General features: G+C 42.2%; 1 protein-coding gene across 1 annotated transcript in view; it reads left to right on the top strand.

Annotated features, from left to right (window-relative positions):
• LOC310996952 (actin-binding LIM protein 3-like) overlaps positions 1-24,195 on the top strand; it is a gene marked incomplete at both ends in the record, with an annotated part of 47,548 nt that overhangs the window by 1,314 nt on the left and 22,039 nt on the right. The window contains 6 exons of the mRNA XM_083986501.1: positions 1,891-2,055; positions 14,063-14,246; positions 17,391-17,503; positions 18,599-18,725; positions 19,151-19,244; positions 19,864-19,951. Coding sequence (XP_083842627.1) covers positions 1,891-2,055; positions 14,063-14,246; positions 17,391-17,503; positions 18,599-18,725; positions 19,151-19,244; positions 19,864-19,951 — 771 coding nt within the window. The remainder of the gene's footprint in view (positions 1-1,890; positions 2,056-14,062; positions 14,247-17,390; positions 17,504-18,598; positions 18,726-19,150; positions 19,245-19,863; positions 19,952-24,195) is intronic.

Genomic DNA, 24,195 nt, shown 5'->3' with positions numbered 1-24,195 from the left:
TTTGTTTTTTGGGGGGAGGATGACATACAAATATTTACATTTTAATGTGAACAACTGTAAAGTCTAACCAGACAAGTCACAAATCACTCTTTAGTTGACACGATTACAACCTGGAGCAGTGGCTCTTAACCTGAGGTCAAGGACCCGATCGATGGCTCACGAATGAATGGATAAATATGTTTCATCTGTACACAATTATTCAATTATACTGCTACAGTAGAACTGAGCAACAACAACAACAAAGCTGGAACGTAAAACACTGGTTGAGGGTTGTGTGTGCACAACATGACACAACATCCATACAGTATTTACAGTACACACCCATGCAGCACGCTTTTACCACCAAATGCGCAAACTACAACGTCCAACATGTAAACTATTAATAACCAGTGTTCAAGAAATACCACAATCTGACTGTCTCGCTCTCTCTCTCTCACTCACACACACACGCATACACACAGGTGGCTCAGATCTTTCTCTATCTGTGGTTCCAGTCCTTGTGATGCCATCTGGCCACAGAACCAATGCCAGTTTCTATGGCAAACACACACACACACTCACACACATGCACACACATTCGGATGATTTGTTAGGAAACATTTCTGTCCTAGTTTTACCTTTTTTTTTTCTTCCTGAAAACATTTATAGACCCACACCTCTGTCTCTCTCCTGCTGTCATCAGCTTAACCTGCCGCCACCACCACTGTTGTGTTTGGTGCGATTGCATAATACTGTGGACGGCTGCAGCTTTAGGTGTAAAGTCATTAAACTGAGTAGAATACAGTAGACTTTTTTGCTCTTTTTTTTTTTTTTTGCACATTAGAGTAGAGCCAACTGTTGCAGTGAATCAAAATCAAATCGAACAAATCAGTGAGTCTGAAATCTATGCCCTCCACAGCTCTTTTGTCTTGTATTACCATGTGTGTGTGTGTGTGTTTCAGACTGCGTAAAGAAAGGGCTTGTTTCACTAAGAGGGATTTGACCAGTTTCATAAGTGAGGATGAAAGAGGTGTAATCCCCACACGGCCTCACTGTGCCCTTTTTTCTGTCCTGGTAGTGTGTCTTTGTCTGTCATGTACTGCATCATGTTTGTGTCAAGAGTCATGATTCAAAGCTTTATTGACATATCCATGGAGAACATGCTGCAGGAGGACTGAAACTGTGTGGAAATGAAAATACTCAAAATGATAGAAAATCTGCATCAGCGAGTACGATCTAGACGTGTAGTGCAGAACATTAGAATTTCCTGGACACCATGCACAGTCAGTTTGTTTGCATGTCTTTTCCTGCACCTGTCTCCCTGTCTGTCTGTCTGTATATCTGTCTATCTGTCTGTCTCTCTCTGTTAAACCGCTCTCTTGTAATGAATGGTTGTAAGTCCTGCTGATCTCCCTGGCAGAGCGACAGACTTTCCAGGAGCCACCACTCGCTACAAAGTCAATCACTAAGCCGTCTTCTTCATCTCCTCTAAACCTTCAGTTGAGTGTGAATGTGATTATGGCTGTGTGTCAGTGTGTGTGCATGCGTGCGTGTGTGTGTCTGTCTTCATGCTTTGTCATTGTGAATCTATTTGTCTTTCTTTTGGATTGATCCACCATGGATTGGTTGCCATAGTTGCTTGTGTGACATTAAAGACAAAAGACAAGTGTCAGACAAGAAAATCTATGTTGGCCCTACTGATATTATGAAAATTAATATTTGATCAGATTTTTTCATCGTCTTTCTTATTCATTACACTTTAAAACTTGTCTTCTGAGAAAAAAGGATGCATCAGATCTCTTATCTTTATGAGGCACGCGTTCCACTCATTCTTTTGTCACACTTAGATCAGATGTTAAGGAAAGTGACATGTTTTTCATCCTCTTTTCTCCTGGTGTCTCCTCCCTACAGTTCAGTACCAGGCAGGTCTTTATGGAGGGAACAACAACAGCAGCTCTCCTCTCTCCAACCGCGGGAGTTCATCCATCGTGTGCGGGCGCTGTGGGGAGGTGTGTCGTGGGGAGGTGGTGCGCGTCAAGAACACACACTTCCACGTCCACTGCTTCACCTGCCAAGGTAATAAAAAAAACATATCATATACAGTAACACTCATATGGATATAGGCCCACCTGCTTCCATTATCCACTCCCTGCTGACACACACATTGTTTCAAATTCATTCATTTTTCAGTCTCGGACTAATGCGCAGCTTGTGCATTAGTCCGTGTGTGGATTCCACCCTCCTCAATTTGCATAATTAAATATTAAAAAACTACCAGTACTCAGACAAGAAGGAACCAGCGCAATTGGATCAGGGATAACTTCTGTCTTCACTGAAATAGAAACTGTGCCGTGACTTTACCAGGATCAAAGCCAATCACAAAGTGTATTACATAAGAAAAAAGAGGCATTCAGTGACACAGGGGCATTAGTAATTGGGCATCGCTGTCACCAAAAATAAAAAGGTGCCATGTGATATCTCCACTGTGAATAGAAAGTGGAAACATCTTTGATCATTTTAGCACTGGAGGTGTTCCTTGTTTGTCTCAGTGTCGCAGTGCGGACCCCATTGTTGTGATTGGTCTCAAGATTTTGTCCTAAGTTGTGCGCTGTTTATCTTCTGATGACCAGCTGTCTGTAGAGGCAACTGTTTAGGTGTCTGATTGACAGGACAGGCTTACAGTCGTCTATCATCTACAGAAGTTTAGCGTCTCCATGTGAAAACCAGCTGGAGGATGGTTTCAGTCTCCTAGTGTCCAACAGTGTCTAATCATCAGTGAGACACTGTTATTGAAACAAAGCTGTTGTCATCTTCAGTTGAGTGCGACAAATGCGTCTGCAGTGGATGATATTAGAGGAATACAAAGTTATCTTCACCTTCTCAGTCGTGTATAATAACTAACAGACTCCATTGTGTGCTGCATGGTCACCCGGCTGTTTTAAAAACATTGCCTGAGTTCAGTTTGTCCCATTTTGTATAATGACCAATCTCTCAGACCAGTATGTAGTCTGCAGTGTTTTTCCGTCACCTATTGCCAGACGGAAAACCAAAAAACTGGCAGATAGAGTGAGGTGCAGCTAATTAACTAACAATGTCTCCATTCAATTCAAGCGACAGGGAAGCAGCGTGCACAGTAACAGGACCCTCAGACACTAAGTGGAATTCAGCTGTCATTCATTTTATTACTCTGACCTTTGTTTTTCCCGCTGAGACATATGAAACTGTCTTTCTCCGTGAGAAGGGACTATTTAAGTGTTGGGATTCAGAACAAAACACAAAAACACACTGGGCCTCAGAGATCTACAGCAGCGGCCCCGAAAACGGACTCAAATTAACCCACTAAGACTCATTTGTTGATTAAATGTTGTTTTTAGATTATTTGTTAGAACAACCCATAACCAAATAAGTCATAGAAACCTATCATTGTGTTACTTATGATTGTATAATGGTGAAAATGAATGACCGCCCTCTTTACTGGGTATCCCCAGGACCCCTCAAACACTGCTCTACAGAAAATTATACACAATGGCTTAATCTGGCAAAAAAAAGAGAAATGAAACAAACAAATAAAATACCTCTCAGCAGCATTCAGAGGTGCACGTGACCACATGTCTGTGTGTTTGTGTGTAGTTGCAAGCAGTGTGAGTATTGGTGACTGTGTGTCTCTGGCCGTTGGAGCTCCACCAGTGAGCAGGTGGGACAGAGCGCACAAATAGAGGTCTGGAGTCAGCAGCTGTAGCTTGGCAGTGCAGTCAGCAGGTTTTCAGCTCGTAGTCAGACTCAAACCTCCTTTCACAGGCCGAGACCCACACGGTCCCAAAGCGTGCGGCAAGACAACACAGTTTTCTCTGTTTGATCTGCCAGTAACATCGCCCGAGTGCGCTCAGCCGCAAAACACCAAAGAGACGGGGTTTTTCTTTTTTATCCTGTGCCGCATTTCTTCGTTGCAGATCTTAAAAATAACCTGAGCCTGAACGACTGCTGTGATTGTTCGGTTTGGTGGAATAATTGATTGTGTGACTGACTGACAGTTTGTTCAGTAGAAGGACACAGGCCAGATTTATTGACGGAAATGTTCCCCCTTTGATATTACTGTAAAGTATTTACTATCATGGAGAATTGATCTTGCAGAGTAAGCTTAACGACTTTTAGCTAATGGGCCGTGTGGGCTGAGTAGACGTCAGCTGATGAAGTGGACAGGAATCAAATCATCAGCTTTCAGTACACAGGCGTCACTGTTTATGTTTTTTTCTCTCCTCTCCTCATTATCTTTTTTTCTTCTCCCTCTCTGTCGCTGTCTAGTCTCACAGTCTTTGCTTGTAGCTGTGAACCTCAGAGACTTACAATGTGTCTTTGTTTGGTAAACAGCATGATCTCCTGTTAGTGTGGCCGCTGGGACTGAAGAGTTTGTTCTTACTATTTTTTCCTGTGACAAGGAGAGAGAGAAATGATGAGGGGAGAAATTGAATAAATGAGCACGAGAGGATGGGTGTATGGAAAGACAGATAGATAGATAGATAGATAGAGAGATAGAGATAGAGTGGGGCAGAAAAAAGAAAGAGAGAAAGAAAGACAGAAAAAGTAAAAAGACAGAGAAAGGGGGTAGAAAGAAAGAAAGAAAGAAAGAAAGAAAGAAAGAAAGAATACAGAGAAAGGGGGATAGATAGAAAGGTACGTAGATAGATTGAAAGAAAGAAAGAAAGAAAAGTAAAAAGACAAAGAAACGGGGTAGATAGAAAGAAATAAAGAGAGAAAGAAAGGCAGACAGAGGGGGATGACAGATAGATAGATACATACATACATACATACATACATACAGTAGCCTACATAAAGTAGACAGACAGACAGACAGACCATTGTATTACTGTATTTACCTTTTATATCATGATTTTATTGCTGAAACTGTTGAATGAGTTTCATTATAAGGTTGTTTTCTGTGACACTAGCAGCTATGGGGATATTGTTGTGACATTTGAACAGACATTTGTTGTCTCCAGAGGATGAACCCCACTGACTGAGTCGATCCACTGACTTTCCACTGAGGGCCCCCGAGAGGTCGACACTTGTAATTTTGAGTGAAACGTCTTGACAACTCTGTTTCCCGTCAGTGTGAATTAGAATGCAGAAGCGCAGAGAAAACGTCAGGAGACAACAAAAAGATGCCGCTCTGCTCTGCTGACACTGTGATAAAATATGGAACATGTTTGTTTTCAAGCGATTTCTGGATTATCCCCATGTCCTGCTGGGTTTTTGGAGACATGAAGTCTCGTCTCCTCTGTTAACAATGTCGCCAGAATCCATAATATGTCACATAATTGTGGCAGTGTAATCCCTCGGTTAGGCCCTAGACTGGTTAGACTTCCCATTTTCTCCCCTTTTCCCCCTTCCTCCCCTTTGATCCACCCGTCCATACCGATCACGCTCAAATTCAGAGAAGCTACAGCGAAGAAATCCATCCCATGTTGATGATGCGAATAAATGAGGGAAGACAGTGACAGGACGGCAGACGTGTGCTGGATGGACAGATCGATAGCCTCATTGATACCTCCCCTGGGTCCCACCCCCTGTCTCTCCCTCTCTCCTTCCACATCCTCATCCCTTCACTTTGCTGTCTGCTTCCCTTTCTCCTCACATATGATGCTTTCTCTCCATTCAGCTTCCTCTAATCTCTCCCTTGACTCCCATCTTGCCTCTCCTCCTCTTTTCTCCATGTCTCCTCTCAGCTTCATGTCTAAAATAATCCTCTCCCCTCTGTTTTTTTTTTTCAACCAGAAAATTGAGCCATGTGCATCATCTGTGACCTTACAGCATCTCTTTAGCAAAGAACCACTTCAGTGACGACTGGAAAATAGGACAAACACCCCAAATAGTCTGAGTCTTACTGCGCATCAAAACATTTCGCAAGGCACTTTGAGATAAAGGACCGTGCCTCTATTATATAAGCTTCTTTTTTTTAGGTCATTATCAGTTAAAGAATGTCTGAGAGAAGGTGGTGTACAACAAGCGCACACTAATTTATTTGGATGGATTGTGTAGCAGGTGCTTCACCTTCTGAACAGAATTTCAAGCAGATTCAAACAAGTTTGTGTTGTAGAGGAGAGAAGGTACTGCGTATTTTATCAGTGTTAGTGAACGCTGAGCCACACAGACACAGACTGGCTTGGCTCTTTCTTCAGAAGAGACTTCAAGGACAAACTGCAAAGCGCTAACCGCTGTATCAGCTCTGCTTTGCAGCACTCTTTTTTTCCTTTGTGTGTCCTCACACAGTGGGTCAGTGTGTGCCGGTGCACTTGTGTTTATTCTTCCCGGTGTATCTGGAAGCTAAATCAGAGAGATGAGGCAGTCAACATGTGCAACGGGCCTGCCGCCTCCGGGAGTTTATCGTTTCATGCGTCTATCTTCATTTACATCGCTTTTTCACAAATCTTTGTCTTTCCTTTGCCTCCTTTGTCTTTCTTCCCCCTCGACCCTGCACTTCAGCCGCTGGTGGTAAACAAAGAAATCATTACATGCCGCCCCTCTGCCGGTTGTGTGTGTTTTCATTTGTGCGTCCACACCCGCAGCACTTGAATCTAATAGGCTACAAATCACAGTTAACAGACGCAGATCAGGAGTATTTAAATACTTCACTGCCTCCAATGAACTGCAGCTGAACCTGAAGGAAAGGTCGGTAGGAGGCTGGTGAGGAGTAGAAGTGGTGGAGCAGAAGAAGGGAGTACACACTGGGATGAAAGGGAGGAGAAATACCATCACTTTATTTATTAATTTGTATTTATTTTATTTATTTGTGCCCTCATTGTTTGTTTGCTTTCTGTACAAGACTTCTCTTACTTCTACCTCCTCTTAAATCTTAGTCTGCAATTCAGAGTTAGACAGCTTTAACAGTACGTTTTGCTATATTAGTATCTGTTTACTTCCCAAAAACTTGAGTCATCATTGTATATAAATTACAATAAGTTATAATTTGCCCTCTGAGCCCTGCTTCATCTGCAATACAGACTGGAGGCTAAACTGACTTGGTATCAGAAAGTGATGAGGTGATCCAGATGTGCCAAAAGTTTAGCGGGTGATATGCAAACTCGAGTAAGGGACAAAAAACAAATTGAAGCAAAATGTAGTTAGCACTGACATTAGTACACAGACACATCTGTCCTTTCAGCAGAGGGATGAAGTTTTATACCGAACTCACGTTTCCTCTAGACTGATAAGTAAACAAATGTTCATGCTAAAAATAGCCATGTAGCAATTGCAGAACATACAAATAACTCCTCTGAGCATTGCCAAGCAGTAAAAAAAGAGCAAGAAAAGCCTCCTTATGTCTTGGATTTGACTTATTAGCAAGTAGCACAGCACTCGTATTTCTTTATGTCTTCATCTTTAATACTAATCACATGAATTTTAACTATTTACTGTGAAATTTCTCATCAGGTGAGAATAAATTATACAGGACAGAGTTACCTCTAATAGTGCAGCACATAAATGTGTATGGAGAGTATTGTGCATTTTATGACCAAAGCATGACACTTTCTCCTGTGTTTATTTGAACCACAAGTTAGTTTTCAGATATGCAGGGATTTCAGATTGGATGTTTGCTGATTTGCAAGCTAGTCATGTCCCCTTGGAACATGCAGCAGAGTCTGTCTGCTTTTATAAGTTCTAGCTACCTTTATACCTGGGCATTGATTCCACTGCTCTTATCAAAATTATATTACATTGCCATAGGGGCAAATTAGCATCTTTATCAGGGGGAAATGGTATGGAAATAGTATTATTTATAATGGTAAAATGGGCAAAGACTGGAAAGGAGAGGTCAATGACCTCTCAAGGTCATTAGAAGTCAGACACAAACTGCCTCCATGTCTGAAATAAAACTGTGGGATAGTTTACCTGCTGAAACTTTCATACTTAAGTCATTAAATGCAGTTGGTTTGCTGAGGATTCCTGGGGTCGTAACAGACAGCTGTCTCACTGGAGTCTGTCTGTATACCCACTTCACTACAGTAAGACAGAGTGGAGCCTGTACAACTCTCCAGATGGTTGTACATGGTCGTAAAAATGCTGTTACTGGATCAACTGTTTACCCGAAACAAACATCAGTGAATTTACTGTAATACAGGAAAATCCAACCCACTTTTTGATCGTCTTAGCAATCTTTAATATGACAGACCAGACTTTTCATCACTGCACGCTATAAGACCGTGTCTGAGCTGCCGGGCTTCATTTGACTCCCAGGACTCAGCTGGCTGCACGGGAACTGTCCGCTCTCTGCTGACTCAGCACACACAGCACAGACTAAATGTAGAAAACCTTCAGGGTTCGGGACAACAGATGGGGCCAGGGAAGGTCAGACCGAGGTCACAGGAGGTCAAAAGGTCTCGCTTGACAGGTCCGACATGGACGCGACTGACAAGTCTTTGACCTATTTTAACATTAAGCTTCAAACAGCAAGTTCAAGTTGCTGTGGGAAAATTTGTCCCGACTGCCCATGGAAGACTGAAATGTCAAGTGACAGAGAGGGAGTAATGGATGGTAGCATGAAGGCGCATGCTCATTTACATTCTGTGGGTTGTCTGCTGTGGCATTTTCTGCTTCTATTATAATGACACTGTAAATCTAAAACATGAAATCTTAAGTTTAATCAAATTATTTAGAGACATGTTGCATTGGGTTTAATTCTTGACAGGTCAATTGGTTTTAAGAGGAATTACTCTGATCTTATGACTCCATGTTCATACATACACTGAGCCTGTCTGCATGCTGTAACCAAACAGGCCTTTTTGAGACAGTGCATGTAGGAATAACCAGTTGTATTTTGGAATACAAAATTTTACTTGTAAATAACAAAGCCTCTTTCTAGATCCTACTGAGTTTTATACACTCCTGAGTTTTATCCACAGGACCAATGTCTCAATGCTGGGCCTGAAATATTAAAAGCTGATTTTCAGTGTGATTGGCTGAGTTCAGTGACTGATAGGACAGACAAGAAGCCAGCAAAGACAAAGTGGTAAAAAGTAACCACACTGCAGTACCGCAGCTCACATTCACATCACCAGCATTGCTGCTATGTCTCAGATGAGGACCATCAGTAATGATAATCATCCACCATTGAGGAACAGTCCAACAAATGAAGAGTTGTGACCTGAAAGCAGTCACATGGTTTTTGTTTTACCATTGTTCAGAGCAAGAGAGAGGGCTCTAATTTCGTGGCGCAGCGCAGGGTGGCGACTGATTCTGTGTCTGATTAACGTATTAGTAACCTCCTCCCAGACTACTTCTGCTCAGTGTTACCATTATATATTCTGCCACGGTGAACTTGGACCTCCTGGTCCAAAACATCAGTTTCCTCCTGTAAAATGTTTGCCCGTCTGGCGTCGCTCTCTCATCCTTGTTGAAATATAGTCATGCTAACAATGACAACGCTAACGAACTGGACTAATTTTTTTTTTTACCATTTTTTTAAACCAAATTTGCTTACTGCCATAATCCCTATAGTCATAGGAGTAGGTTCATTACATTTGATTATGAATGTGCAGGTCACAACTTGTCCATGAGAGCATTTTGGAGTTGTTGGATCGTGTATTTTATATTGTTTTTTTTGTTGTTGTTTTTTTATATTGTTTGCTGAGCAGCTGGCGTCTCTGCCCCGCAGATCTCAAAACAACATGCACCGATAATTAAAGGTATTGAACCTACTGCTATGACTATAGGGATTATGGCGATAGGCAAATTTGCCAAAATGTTGAACTATCCCTTTAAGTACAGCTAGGCTGGTGGGAATGTCAGTACCTTGGCATTTATTTAGTTCTAAACTTGGTTTGAGGTGCTGCTACATGAAAAGACAGAGGATTATCAAAGTGGTTACAGGTCGTCCTGACGATAATGAATGTCTCATACCAAACTTCATGGCAAACATCTGTTAAAACATTGACCTTAAAAAAAACAACTGTGAAACTCATGGTGATGCCAAACTCAGTTGGCTTCTTCCACAAATGACTATAGATGATTTCTTTGCAAATGCTTATTGAAATATTTCAATCTAGATGAAAACTGCTGTTGCCTGGAGCCAAGCAGCTGGCATGGCTAATAAGAGACTAGACTATAAAAACCCCATTAAACAGAATGAAAGCTCACCCAGGAGAAGAAAAATACAGCAAAACGACTGTATTCAAATATTACTTCATGGTCTTGTTTATTGAGATCCTAACATTGAACACGTCCTAGCGGAAATCAAAGTGTTATCAATAAATGCAGACTGTGTAAATACTCATGCATGGATTATGGTCTGTAAGGACTTTTTTTTTTAATTTGGCTTGAGATCTGAAATCCAAATATCACAGAGGTCCCTCCAGAGAGGCCAAGTCGGAGCAGCTCCCTATCTCCTTTGTTTTCCTTCACAGCTTAATAGTTTTCCACTTGAGACAGTGATGGATGTCTGAAGGGTGAGAGGGACTCAGCCTCCATCATGTGAGTGTCCACTGGAGACAGGGACAGTGGAAACATGTATATCCATATGTCTGTTTATGGATCATGTTGTGGTACCTGGCAGAAAACCTCACAACTGTGTGTGTTGATGTACAGTTTGTGAGTACAGCACATGCACACATGAGAGTGTGTGTTAGCGTAGCGGTTACTCTTCCACTGTGAGCAGCTTATGTCTCAGGCAGACTGATAAAGGTCAGGCTGGCATTTTAAAGTTGTACAACAGCAGCTTTGCCATGACAAGAATAACATATCAGAGACATACAGTAGGACACAGAAAACAACAGCGCTACACGGTTTGTACTGGGATGTGCCACTTTTTTTCATATGAGAAGCTTAAGCGTCTTCAAACCAGCTGAATCCCGAGGACATCAATCAGTTATATAACAATAAATATGAACTTGTTTATACTGCAATATAATCTGTGTCATGCATAGATTACATACGATTTGCTGGTTAAAGGTCTAAGGTCACAGTGACCTCTCAACAAATTTGTGGCCACTGCTCAAGAATTAAAATTGAATTCACAATTCAACACAAATGTCTAATAGGATTAAAAAATGAGGGGATGACATTTTACATCCAAAGGTTAAAGGTCAGCTTCACTGTGACATCATTATGTTCTGTGAAAACACCTCCAGCCATTATTCAAGGCTGTAAGTCAGGAGCAGAAGGGGAGGTGGTGACCATATTTCCTGCAATTTGTCTGGTTGGCAGAGGTGAACGACCCCGAGGCAGCGATTCTAGTTACAGGTAATTAATCAAAAGGAAAAAGGAGGAGGAGAAAAATCGTAAAACTGGTTTTGGAATTTAAAATGTACAGCCATATTATAACAATCATGAAAAAAGTCTAATACTTCAAGAATTATTATATGCATTCATATTCAGTAGGCTGAATGACTCACTGTTCATATGCTAAAAGGCAGACGGACAAACAAAATACGAACTGTTGCTGTCAGAGTCTTCATAAAGTCATGTTCACATGAGTTGACTAGAAATGTCAAGTTATATTAAATTTAGGGTTATTAATCAAAATATTGCATTGAACTGTAGCTGTGTTCTAATTTTTATTTCCCTGTTTGCTCTTTCAAATCATATTCATATGTGTCTATGTTAAATGGTCTTTGCCTTTCATATCTCATGTAAAACACTAAACAGCTCTGCTGGTGAAAGGTGCTGTACAAATAAATGCTCACTGCCTCAATTCTATGCAACAAACTGCCTGCACTGTTTACAATGATGGGGCTTGTGGCAGCAATGCTTGTTTTATAGTCAGATGTTCAGTGATAAAATGTGCAGTGAATAGAGACCGTGTAAATATTTACATAATATTACAAGAGTATGATTTCTAAAGGAAAGTCTTTATGACTTGATTCCAAGGTTGGAGGATTTTCTAAATGAAAATCAAATGATTCATATTTGGCTCCAGGGTTATATTAAGAAAAGAAATAAAGTTTAGTTAAAAATTGCTTTAATGTACTGTATCAGTGGTTTCCGGTCAGTTTTATTTTCTCTACAGTATCTCTCTCTTTCCTTCCCTCCCTCTCTCTGTCTCTGCGTCTGAGCCACTTAACACACTGGCTGGGATCAGATCAGCTCCATTCACTCCGCTGGGTTTAGAGCCATTAGCTTAATTAGAGAGCAGACATTCAGTTCACTGTCAGATATCTTGATCCGTTGGCCGCCTTTCAGATGTTCAGCCTACAGTACATACAGACTGTATCATGATGCTGCTCTGTATACTGCAGTGTATATCTCCTCTGACTGGGCAGGTTAACTACAGATATGTGCTGATTTCAATTCATTATGTGGATTAACTTTTTTTTTTTTTTTACATTGGTGGCATTATGAAAAGATTTTCCTCTGGTGTGGTGCAGGCTACTATAAATACTATAAAACACACAACCTTTAGGGGTTGTAGGAGTCCGCTCCCATCTCCCTGCTAGGTGAAGCAAATCATCGTTCAGCACCTTTTAAAGTGTCCAACCAAGCGGCTCAGCAGAAGCCTCCTCACCCTCGGCACAGCTGGACCAGAAGCAATCATTTGGCTGGAAGACTTTGCATTTGCTAAATAAAAGCCATACATCAAGCTGTCAGTATGTACAGTTAACACAGTGTGTCTGTGTGTACTCACCAGTCTCTGAGCCTGGACGTGCATCTATCAAACAACACTGCTTCCATAAATACATATAAAACTGTTGTATGTACAGTATATGTTTATATTTATGTATACAGACTTGTGTAGTTTGGTGGTGTTGTACCCTTATGTGGCTCTGTCATGGTCAAGATCGTCCTGCCTTGTGTCGGCCAGGCCGGTGAGCGTCTGTCTGGCGATTTGTGGTGATGACCATGATGTGGTGATGGGCGGCTGTGGGTCAGGTGGTAGAGCGGGTCGTTCACTAACCGGAAGGTCAGTGGTTCGATTCCCCGGCTCCCCCTGTCTGCATGTCGAAGTGTCCTTGGGCAAGACACTGAACCCACACCTGCCCTGTGTGAATGTGTGTGAATGATTATCTCCAATCTCCAAAGCCTGTCTGCGAACAGTGCTGTATGAATGTGTGTGAAAGGGTGAATGCGACCATTACATTGTAAAGCGCTTTGAGTGGTCCGAGTGACTAGAAAAGTGCTATAAGTGATCCATTTACCATTTACCAGCCACTTCTTCAGCCAGTGGGAGTGGATCATGTCAGGTCCTGTGCAGCTCTTCATTCCTGAGGCTTGTTATATGAAGTCTGTCTTTGTGATGTTGACTGGTTCGTTTTGGGTCCACCAGCCACTTGGCATCAGTGTTGTGTGTGTGATACCTCTTTTTCCCATAGTTCCCTCTGGTATTGCTTGGTCTCAGCTCTGCGTGGGTACTGTATGCCCTTATAGCATTATTCCCTAAACCCGGATGAGTCTTAGGAGAACAGGACATTTGTTCTCTTGGCCTCCACTTCTTGGGTGAATCTCGTCTTCTCTAGAGCCTTAGTCATGGAAATCCTCTTAGACTTCCTTTCCACCCAGAAACTCTCTCTCATGATGGCACCATTGCACTTCATATTGCAGCTGATTAACACCTCTCCTGGCTTCCTTACTGTCTGTATGTATACAGATCATCTGGTAGTGGACTCAAGCTTATATGTAATTATTTGTTTAATATTATTTTCTGTTGCCCAGACATAACATGATGTATAAATTAACAGATTAGATAGTTGCGGGTCTGAGCCCCAAAACCAGATTATAGTCTTAACCCTTTAGAGGTCAGACAGGACAACAGATTGCACTCTCTACAGCCCCCCTACACACACACCCACACCCTCCTCCTAATCACCACACACACACATGCATGTGTTGTGTTCTCTACCTTCACTCAGTCCAGAAGGTGAAACTTCTTGATTATTGGATTAATATTCATGTTTGTGTTACCACTGCAAGTTGACAACTGAACGTTCAGAAATGAAAACATGACCTTTGATCGTCTTTTTTTTTCTTTTCCCGCAGTTTTGTTTATATCGCGCCTGCCACACAGTGTCTATATTCAGTAACCTCTCTGTTTGTTTCAGTCTTCCGTAGAGAAAAGAGTAAAGTGAGCCGGCTCGGTTTGTTCTCTCCATCTGTTCAGTGTGCGGCTGTGACTTGGTTCGCTCGGGTTTCTTCCACCACTCTGGAGAGTACATCTGCACCGAGGACTACCAGCGGCTCTATGGGACCCAGTGTGACAGCTGTAACAAGTACATCACTGGAGAGGTGGTGTCTGCCCTGGGGAGGACCTACCACCCACACTGCTTCGTCTGCAGCATCTGCAGGTAAAGGAGAAGCGTTTGAACATTTTGAGACCTGATGCAAAACAGACAGGTAAATTTGACATTCTATGACAAAGATACACAAATAAAATAAACCATTAAACCATAACTCATCTTTAAATCCACATAAGAATATAGAATTGAAATCATAAATCGCAATCTAGTGAAAGTTACAAAGGCCAAGTTAGTGATAATGAATGAAGATATTTCTCCCAGCATGTTCTTCTAACACCATCATTTGCAGCTCTACAATGTGTCATGTCCTCAGGGATCCTCACGGCACTGTTATGTGTCGTGATGACAAAAACAACAGCAGCAAATGAGACTCATGGCAAGACACATGGCACCACATCCTGTGTATTTATTACTTTGCAAGTCTGCTCACCTACCACAGTTACAGCCCTTCACAACAGAAAAACAGTGATGCACGAGAAAAGGAAACTCCTCTCTCTGCATTTTCTTTCACTGATCTTTGCACACCAGAGCATATCGTCTGCAGAGTGTGACTGTTGCAGATCCTTGAAACACAATACATGGTTCTTCATTTAAGTATTCACAGGAATTCACTTTTTGTAGCTCATTAAAATGAACTAATCAAATGTGCTTTTCCCACCAAAATTAGCAAGTAAACTCTGCTTGTAATGCTCGTAAACCTACTAATAAAAGCCAATCTTGTTTGTCTTTCTCATCAGACTGAGGACAAACACAGCTGCAAAAAGAGACTCATATGCACTTATGGAGCGCTTACACACACACACACACACACACACACACACACACACACACACACACACACACACACACACACACACACGCACACCTCACTGAGATACAGTTGAGAAACAGTGATGTGTCACACTCGTCCCCAGGTGAATAGTCCTGTAAATCTGTCAAAGCCCCCATGTGCACGTTAATTGACAGTTGAATCTTTTTTAAACTTATTCCAGGGATATCGACAGGTTGTAACAGGTTTTTTGATCAATGTTAAAAGGGCTAAACTATGCTGAAACCCTGCCTTCGCCAGTTTCACAAAGTGCTTTACTGAAAATAAGAAAATGAAGGATGGAAAAACAAGTCAGTAAAGTAGCCTATGGTATTTGTTTACTGTGACCTCCCAGGTTTTGAATATAACAGCATACTATACAGAGCCTCATTTTGTACCCATGATTTCCAATGAATTTGAATTATCTTACTAGTTCAAAAGGAAACTTTACTTACTTAGTTTTCCACTAGCAAATGTGTGGTGACTTGTGAGAGACACATTAAAAAAAAAAAAAAAAAAAGGAATGATGGAAATTGAAGCAACTATCAGCAGAAGCAGCAGAGTGTTGTTGCCCTTTGGTGCCAACTTCCCATTAATGCAACTTGCATCTTTCAAACTCCACAGCCCCAGGGCCACTGGTGGTACAGTACCTGTGTATCAGAGAGGAGCAGGAAGCTGAAGAGAAGAGATTAAGAAAAGTTATATTTTTCATATGGAAGATGCTTCATGTCTGTTGGCTGTTGGCTGCGCTCACTTTAAAGGGACAACGGGGAGTTTCTATTTGGTTATAAAAAAAAGTCTCACGTTAATGTGGATGAATCTACGCTACCCACACTTGTTAATAGCTCCATTTTCGATAAATAAATCGTTTTGTCTCTATCGTTATTTGGTTATTATTAGTGGTGGCGGAAATGCTGGGCGAGCCGACCAGCGTTTCCTTACTTTCGGTTTCGCGGACGCTCATGAGAATAACGCCGCCGAATCGCTGTTTATGGTCGGGTCGACTACGACGGTAACTGAACCTCTTTGATCCTCTGACTTTAATTCTTGATGAATGAAAACATGATCTGTCTTGCGCTGGTCGAAGAATTCTACGGTGCGCGCGGAGGCTCATAAATGAAGTGTGAAAACACTTTGCTTTTCCAAAACTCCTCGTTGTCCCTTTAATAGTCATATGGCATATAAATCATTCCAGTTACCTTAAAACTGACTGGTATACAGGTACGTGAATGTGGTGAGTGGTACAGTCCATAGGCTGACTCTCAGTCTGTTTGAGACGAGGGGATGGATCATTAGGTTTTAGTTGGCTCGAGCTGGACAGAGTTTTGTGTGTGTGTGTGTGTGTGTGCGTGTGTGTGTGTGTGCGCGCGTGCGTGCGTGCGTGTGTGTGTACGTGTACCACTCCACTAATGAGAACACATTACACCGAGATTGCGAATGAGGCTTATTCATCTTGAAAATGGCTGAGTCAGCACATTCCAATGAAACTGTGTCTCACAAATTACTTCTTTTTTGGTCAAAACATTGACTCAGCTCCCACAACAACCTTTCTGAGCCCAAACCTTTACACAGAAGAGATGCATACATGTACAACTGAGAAGTGTACTGAAACAACTGTCTGTCATCTCACTGTAATCATGTCTAATGTGAGATTAAAGAAAAAATCAACCCTGTTTCCTAGGAAGTTGTTTGGGCAGTTATGAATTGAGGGAAACATAATTGGCTGCTGCTTTTTAGGGAACAAAGTGCTCTGTCACTGTGCTGCAAGATTATTTAGAGTAGACTTCAGCCTTTCAGTTTCTTCATACAGATCTTCAACAATTCCAGTAATTTCTTTTTTTTTTTTTTTAAGTATATTTTTTGGCTTTTTGCCTTTATTTGATAGCACACAGTAGAGAGAGACAGGAAAGAAGGAAAACGCACCGCCCCAATTCCAGTAATTTCTAACCATTTCATACAGCCTCCTTCTTACATGTTTTAGTTTTACTCTTCAGATATTGTTTCATCTTTTCAAGATTGATTCAGCTATTTCTTCACTTAATTCAGCAACAATTTATTCAGCTCATTCAACTTCCAGCTTTCAGCATTCACCCGTATTTCCCTCAGGAAATGCATTCTCTAGTTGGCTGCTGCTTTTTAGGGAACAAAGTGCTCTGTCACTGTGCTGCATGGACGTCATAGGGAGGTGGCTGCATGGAAGACATCCAAAGCACAGGACATCAGGTCTTTGACAGTGTACATTCAGGCAAAGCAACAGACTCTCTGAACTCTGAATTCACAAAGAGGAAGAAAATAAAACAATCCACAGAACAGAATTCCTATACTCAAATCTGCAAGACATAACTGAAACATTTGTGTTTGCATATGTGTGTGTGTGTTTTCAGGAGCCCATTCCCAATCGGCGACAGGGTGACCTTCTGTGGAAAGAAGTGTGTGTGTCAGCAGTGCTCACTCTCTCTGAACACCGACAAGCCCGTCAAGGTCCACGGACCAAGCTGTAAGGAAACAAAACACACACACACACACACACACACGCCCACAAGTCTGTGCCACACAAATATATGCACAGACATGAAATCTGCATCATACTTACACTGGACACATTTTTTGTTTATGTAATGATGAGTGATGTATCATGGACATCCATAATAAGCTCAGCGCCGGGTTGTGGGGATGTCAGAGCCATTTATTGAAAAGAGAAATAACTGTTAAATGTAAGATATATTTGACAGAATTCAAATCAATGAGCAGAAACAGCTTAGTAATTATATAGCAGAATATGTCATGAGTCAGCTCTGACTTCTGATTGATCTCATGGTCTTTTTATCAGCAAATGAAAGATGTGTTTCACTTTCACAACACTTATGTAAGTTCAAACAACAGTTGGACATTGTAGTTTTTTATCAAATGTTCCTGATAGGAATAAGCAGCACATTTTGTGGGGACTACATGCAGCTGCGGATTGATACACTGTTGCTCATTGATGGGTTTTTAATCATGTTTGACAGCAGTGGAGCTCAGATGAATAAGACACAGTATTATGAAGCTTTGGCCAGCCTTCTCCTTTAATATTGATCAGTTGTGTAGCTTAAAGCTGCTGCATTAACTCTCTCTGTCCAGTTAGAATCAATATGTGATATTTAGTTTATATCTCTGTTTTTAATCCAATGTGATTCAGCCAGTATGTAAGTTGGTGTTGTTCCCCTACAGGTGAAAAACACTAAAGGAGTTTGTTCCGTCCACCTGCTGAACACTGCACAACACAGACACACACCCTGCGGCTACACACCCACACACACATAAACACACATGCACACAGAAGGTGGCACGCTGCTCCAGGTAGTCTTGTGGCCTGGTTCTGGTCGCTCCATCTGGCAAAGACAGTGTGACTATCACAACAGGAGAGAGGGGGATGACGAAGAGAAGGAGAAGGAAGGGAGGAGTGATGAGAAAGGTTGGCAGAGCAGAGAGGCAAGGACAGAGAGGAAGGATGATGAATGGAAAAATGTTGAAGCCGCTCTTATCTTAATTGTGTGTGTTTTTTCTCTCATCGCTGCATTTCCTCCTCTCCTCCTCTTCCTCCTCCTCTCAGACTGTGCAGGCTGTGGCGAGGAGATCAAACAGGGTCAGTCTCTGCTGGCTCTGGAGAGACAGTGGCACGTCAGTTGTTTTAAATGCCGAACGTGTGGCTGTGCGCTCACTGGAGAGTACATCAGCAAGTAGGTGGTTTGATCCCCTTTGATGAGTGAATATCAAAGATTTCCTGGAAATATCCATCCTCTGTTTTGAAAAACTAAATCTGCTTCTTGTGTGTAGCTTGTTACACTTCAAACTACATTGTAATGATAAAAAAAAGTGGTGTTTGAATTTGTGATTAATTACTAAGTCAGTCTTTAAAGAATCTAAAGGAAGCCTTCAGTGGTTATTCAACTTTAAGAATCTGTTGTTTTGTTCCCGTTGATTCATAAATTTAGATATTTAACAACAGGGTGGTTCAGGATTAATGATGTTAGAGCAGTAGGGGGAAGCCAGGAGGTCAATTTAAACTGTTTTCTGTCTTCCTCCTCCTCCTCCTCCTCCTCCTCCTCCTCCTCCTCCTCCTCCTCCTCCTCCTCCTCCTCCTCCTCCTCCTCCTCCCTGGCAGGGATGGGATCCCTTACTGTGAGACTGACTACCACACCCAGTTTGGGATCAGGTGTGAGGGCTGTAGCAGGTACATCAGCGGCAGAGTCCTTGAAGTGAGTGCATTTTTCCATAATGATATGCACACAGCACATGTGTGGTGTGTGTGGGAGTATGTGCATGAGTCTGTGTGTGTGTCTCTATAAAAAGCTGCAAAAAAGACGCAGCTGTCCCTCTTTAAATGACTGAAGTGTTGACTGGTGGTGAAGCAGCTTTGGAAAACCAACAAAGCGACACGCTCTCGTCTCCTCCACCCTATTCATTCCTGTCTTATCACGCCTCTCCCCCATTCTTCACTCTTCATTGTTTTTCTCTGTTTCTTATCACCACTCTGTCCTCCTTCCCTCATTTATGCTCTCTCTCTCTGTCTTATTTCTTCCTTTCCTTTCCTTTCCTTTCCTTTCCTTTCCTTTCCTTTCCTTTCCTTTCCTTTCCTTTCCTTTCCTTTCCTTTCCTTTCCTTTCCTTTCCTTTCCTTTCCTTTCCTTTCCTTTCCTCTCCTCTCCTTTCCTTTCCTTTCCTTTCCTTTCCTCTCCTCTCCTCTCCTCTCCTCTCCTCTCCTCTCCTCTCCTCTCCTCTCCTCTCCTCTCCTCTCCTCTCCTCTCCTCTCCTCTCCTCTCCTCTCCTCTCCTCTCCTCTCCTCTCCTCCCCTCTCCTCTCCTCTCCTCTCCTTCAGGCTGGAGGGAAACACTACCACCCCACCTGTGCCAAGTGTGCCCGTTGTCACATGATGTTCCTGGAAGGAGAAGAAATGTACCTGACAGGTGAGAGGTTTGAAGAACACCACTGTGTTATTAAAGATTGTGACTTCAGTGAACAGACATCAGTGGCCTCAAACAGGTGCTGCTACACTTGTACAGAGAACAAGACTTTAAAAATAGACTTGTAGCATCTATTGAATTAGCTGTTCTCTGCAAGTATCCAGATGGCCCGAGTGTTTCCTCTGCATCTGTGTGCGTGTGTGTGCGCGCGTGTGTGTGTAGACCAAGTGTGAGACCAAGAGAGACGGTGAGTCAGAGAGAGGTAGGATACAGCCACCTGATAAATGGCTGCTTTTAACAAAGTGCCGCTATATAGGTTATTGATCTCACATGTAACACGCATTACTACTCTCAGTGGCAAAGACGCACAACACACACCTTGATGTTTTCTTGATACACACACAGAGGTTGGAGTCAATTACCTCTCAACCTTCGGCCCTGCTGCTGCTCTGTCCATTATTCTGCTGCGCCGCTACCGAGAAAATTAATCTGAATGAAAGCGGCCGACTGCCAGAGGTTTAAATTGTTTTTCTTTAATTAAAGTTAATAAGCTCAATCATGGATTCAAATCCAGGTTGACGTGAGAGCACTCGTAAACCTGCCACACTGTGTGCGACTTGTATTTTTATGCATTTTGCTTAATGTGCCATACAGTAAATTAGGTTCATAATCATCTACTGTAGTTTGCATTAACAGTTTCGTTTAGTGGAGAAATATCAGCTGTAATGTTTCTATAGGAATGCATGTGTAAAGCTAGGGCATCACTTCCTTGACAACATGAGAGCACAGAGCTCACTGTAGCTGGAACTGTGTCGTTGAGATGAAACGAAGGTGGAAAGAAGGTAAAGAAAAGCACAGCACCAAGAAGTGCAGCTTTAACAAAAGACATTTTGTGCAACAACACAGATAACACAACCCCACTGATTAAACCTGGAGCTGCTGTTCCTTCACATGTGTCCCGACACACACACAGTGTCCTGGAGTCGCCACCCAGGTTGACACCTCCCGGTTCCCCTCATTGACATTCTGCTGCTGCGCTCACAGACACCACTAAAACCAAGGATTTGCATATTGTGCTTGAAGTGTGCGCGTGCGTGCACCTGTGTATGTGCGTTCTAATCTGTAAATACATGCGAGCGCCATTCCTCTGTGTTTCTGCTTGAATGCATCTTTGCACATTTGTGTGCATGTGAAAGCAGGTGTGTGTGTGTGTGTGTGTGCGCTCCAGTACACTGCCCCAAGGTTACATTCCCTCCTTTTGATGACTTCAGACATGTAGGAGGGCTGAGCAATCACCCTCGTGAGACACACTCAATTACCACACACACATACACACACGCACTCATAGCCTTGCAATCAATCTCATGATGCATGTCTGGAATAAGAAGTGGTGTGGATGTGTGTGCATGTGTTGGAGGTGGGAGTGGAAGTTATGAACAGACTGAGGTAAATAGTTGATTATCGTCTCATCAAGTGTTGAACAGTCTGAGTGTTTCATTGTGGAGTTGGTTCACCTCCAGTTCATCCATCTCAAACCCTGATACCTGCTCCACTGTGGCTCACTGACTTTGACATCAGTCATGCTGCAGGTCATAGTAGTTGCTCAGGTCGAGCAAATGTTGACTCTCCTTCCCTTCTCCTCCAGAAGGATTTTTTTTTTTAAAGGATTATTTTTGGGCATGTTGTTATTGCCATATAAGTCATGTTTCCAGTTGGAGTGGTAATTTTTCATTTTATTTACACTGGAAAAAATAGATAAATGATGAAGATGTGATTCTTGTTCAGGTTTGTACTAAACAAGCATTTTCCAAGAGAACATGATTCGTAGACTGAGCTCTGTAGACACGTATACCTTCACCAAAAAACTGCTGCTCCTGCAATTTGGATATTGCACTTTAATGCATTTTCAATAATATTTTGATAAATGTCTCAACCGCAACTGTACAAAAGAAATACTGCTGTTTGTGATTAAACAACACTGTCCTTTTTAATGACCTGTGATAAGTTACCCAAAAAAAAACCAATAATATTAAAGCAGAAGTAAGTGATCCGGTCGTTTTGGCTAACTTCCTGTCAGCCGATGGAGTTAGCAGTCCCCGCCCTCGTCCCTACGTCACCACATTCACGCGCATCCCTTGGCTGCACACACAGAGAGGACCGCCCCTTTATGCCGTTCTCTCTCCTCATTGGATAAAGGTTGTAGGATACAAGGAAAGTTTTCTCCTCGGCTTACAGCAGAGCAGAGTGACTGACAGACCCGTGTTTCAGACCAAACACTCTATATAAGTGATTGTTGTCTGAAGATATAACTATTTAAGACTTATATTAACACAAACATTCCGCTTACTTCTGCTTTAATATTATATAATAATAATAGTAATATTTTCCTTACCCTAACCTTTTAGCCAAGATATTCCCTTGATTAATTACTTCTTTCTTGCTTGCTTTCTTTCTGTTTTTATGGGTGTGAATTTATATTAATATTATTTTCTAACTCTTTTCTGTCATGAAAATGAGCACTGATTTAACGCTGCACTGGATGTGCGTTTTTCCGTAGCTCAATAAAAAATATTTGAACCACTACTACTGTACCGCTACTTTAGGGCATATTCAGACTCACATGCCATCACCTCTGTCATCAAAACTGTATTATGAATCCAGTACAGACAGAGGAAGGTTTTTATCTGGTTCTTAAACTGACAGTGGAAGTGTTCAGCCATGTTACATTTCTCACCACACTTCACTGATCAGCTGTACCAACGCTGAATTTAGTTTGACGGCTACATTCACACTGTTCAATGACTCGCTCACCTTTACCTCTCTCCTCTCTCTCTCTTTTCTCTCCGTCTCTTTCTCTCTCTCTCTCCACACACACTGAGGGCGGCAGACGTTCGGCTCAGAGCTGAATGGAAACGTCGGCCTGTTGTTGCTGCTGCTTCTCGTGGCAGCATGATGCAGCAGAACGCAAAGAAAAGCAAAACTCCCGAGGCCATTTCATTATCTGCTGCCTTTATAGCATATAACATTAGAATTTCAAATGGCATAAGCACAGATGTCAGTGTTGTTTTCCTGGATTTATACTGGCTGCCTTCATCCACTGTTTTGAATATCACTAGGTCTAGATAAGTAGGCCGCTTTGGTCCATCGATTAGCCTCATTTTGCATAAAGTTGAAGTCTGCCTAAACACTGAAACAATCCTCCTGCCTGTGAGAAAAGAGACAGAAGGGCTCAGGTGGAACATTTGAAGGATTATATGGTGTCAACTTTCAGTCAGCTAATTTGCTCAGAACTGATTTCACCTCTGTGTTTTGGATCCAGCTCCTTTTCCTCCTGCATTTAGATTCTCCTCATCCAGGAGATAAAAGATCCCCAGTCCAAGACCATACATCTGTGCGGCAGCAAAGTTGAGCAGCGTGGGCAGGACGGGGGCGCACTGAATCACCATGCAGGCTTTCTGTCTACACTATTGATTTTGTGTGCTTGAGAGTGTGTGTGGTTGCTGCGTGTGTGTGTGTATCCTGCTTCTTTTTTGCCTCTGTGCGTGTGTGTGTGTGTGTGTGTGTGTGTGTGTGTGTGTGTGTGTGCAGGTCAGATTTATGGTGTTGATAGTGGTTGTATATTAGAGTCATGATCAGCTAACTGAGCCCATTCTGCCGGCCTGAACTGCCCCCAGGCCCGGGGAAATGATACAGAGTCAGCGGGTGTGTATCCGTGTGTTAGTGCGTGTGTGTGTGTTCAGAGCGGATATATTAGCATCATTATCACTATCAGATCCACATGCATATAACATCCTGACATTAGCCTAGTGGTTTACTGTTATGAATAAAATCTAATGTAATAACCTTCATTCATCCCCTCTGTCGTCCTCCTTCTTTCCTTCTCTCCTTCTTTCATTACCTCTCCTTTGTTCCTTCTCAGGACACCCTCTTCATCTTTTGACCTCTCTTGTTCTTGTTTAATGCACTAATTCGACCACAATTCAGAAAAACCTTTCCTCATGCTCCTGCACACACTACATTGCTTCATCACAAAAGAAATAACACTGAAAGTGAAGGAAAAACGTGTTCCGTCTCTTACACGATGGGTGAGGATGTGGGCTTCACTTTATGTCATTCAGCACAAAGGAAAGTGTCTCTTCCTGTTCATGTCATGACACTAGAATAAAAGGTGAGCAGATCATCTGCGTTAGAGGGATTCACTCTGTCATGGTCGTTAATGTCTGTACAAAACCTCACTGTCCTCCGTC

Source organism: Trachurus trachurus (genome assembly GCF_905171665.1).
Source record: "Trachurus trachurus genome assembly, chromosome: 14".
Taxonomy (NCBI): Eukaryota; Metazoa; Chordata; class Actinopteri; order Carangiformes; family Carangidae; genus Trachurus; species Trachurus trachurus.
This window is presented reverse-complemented; position numbering and strand designations above follow the sequence as displayed.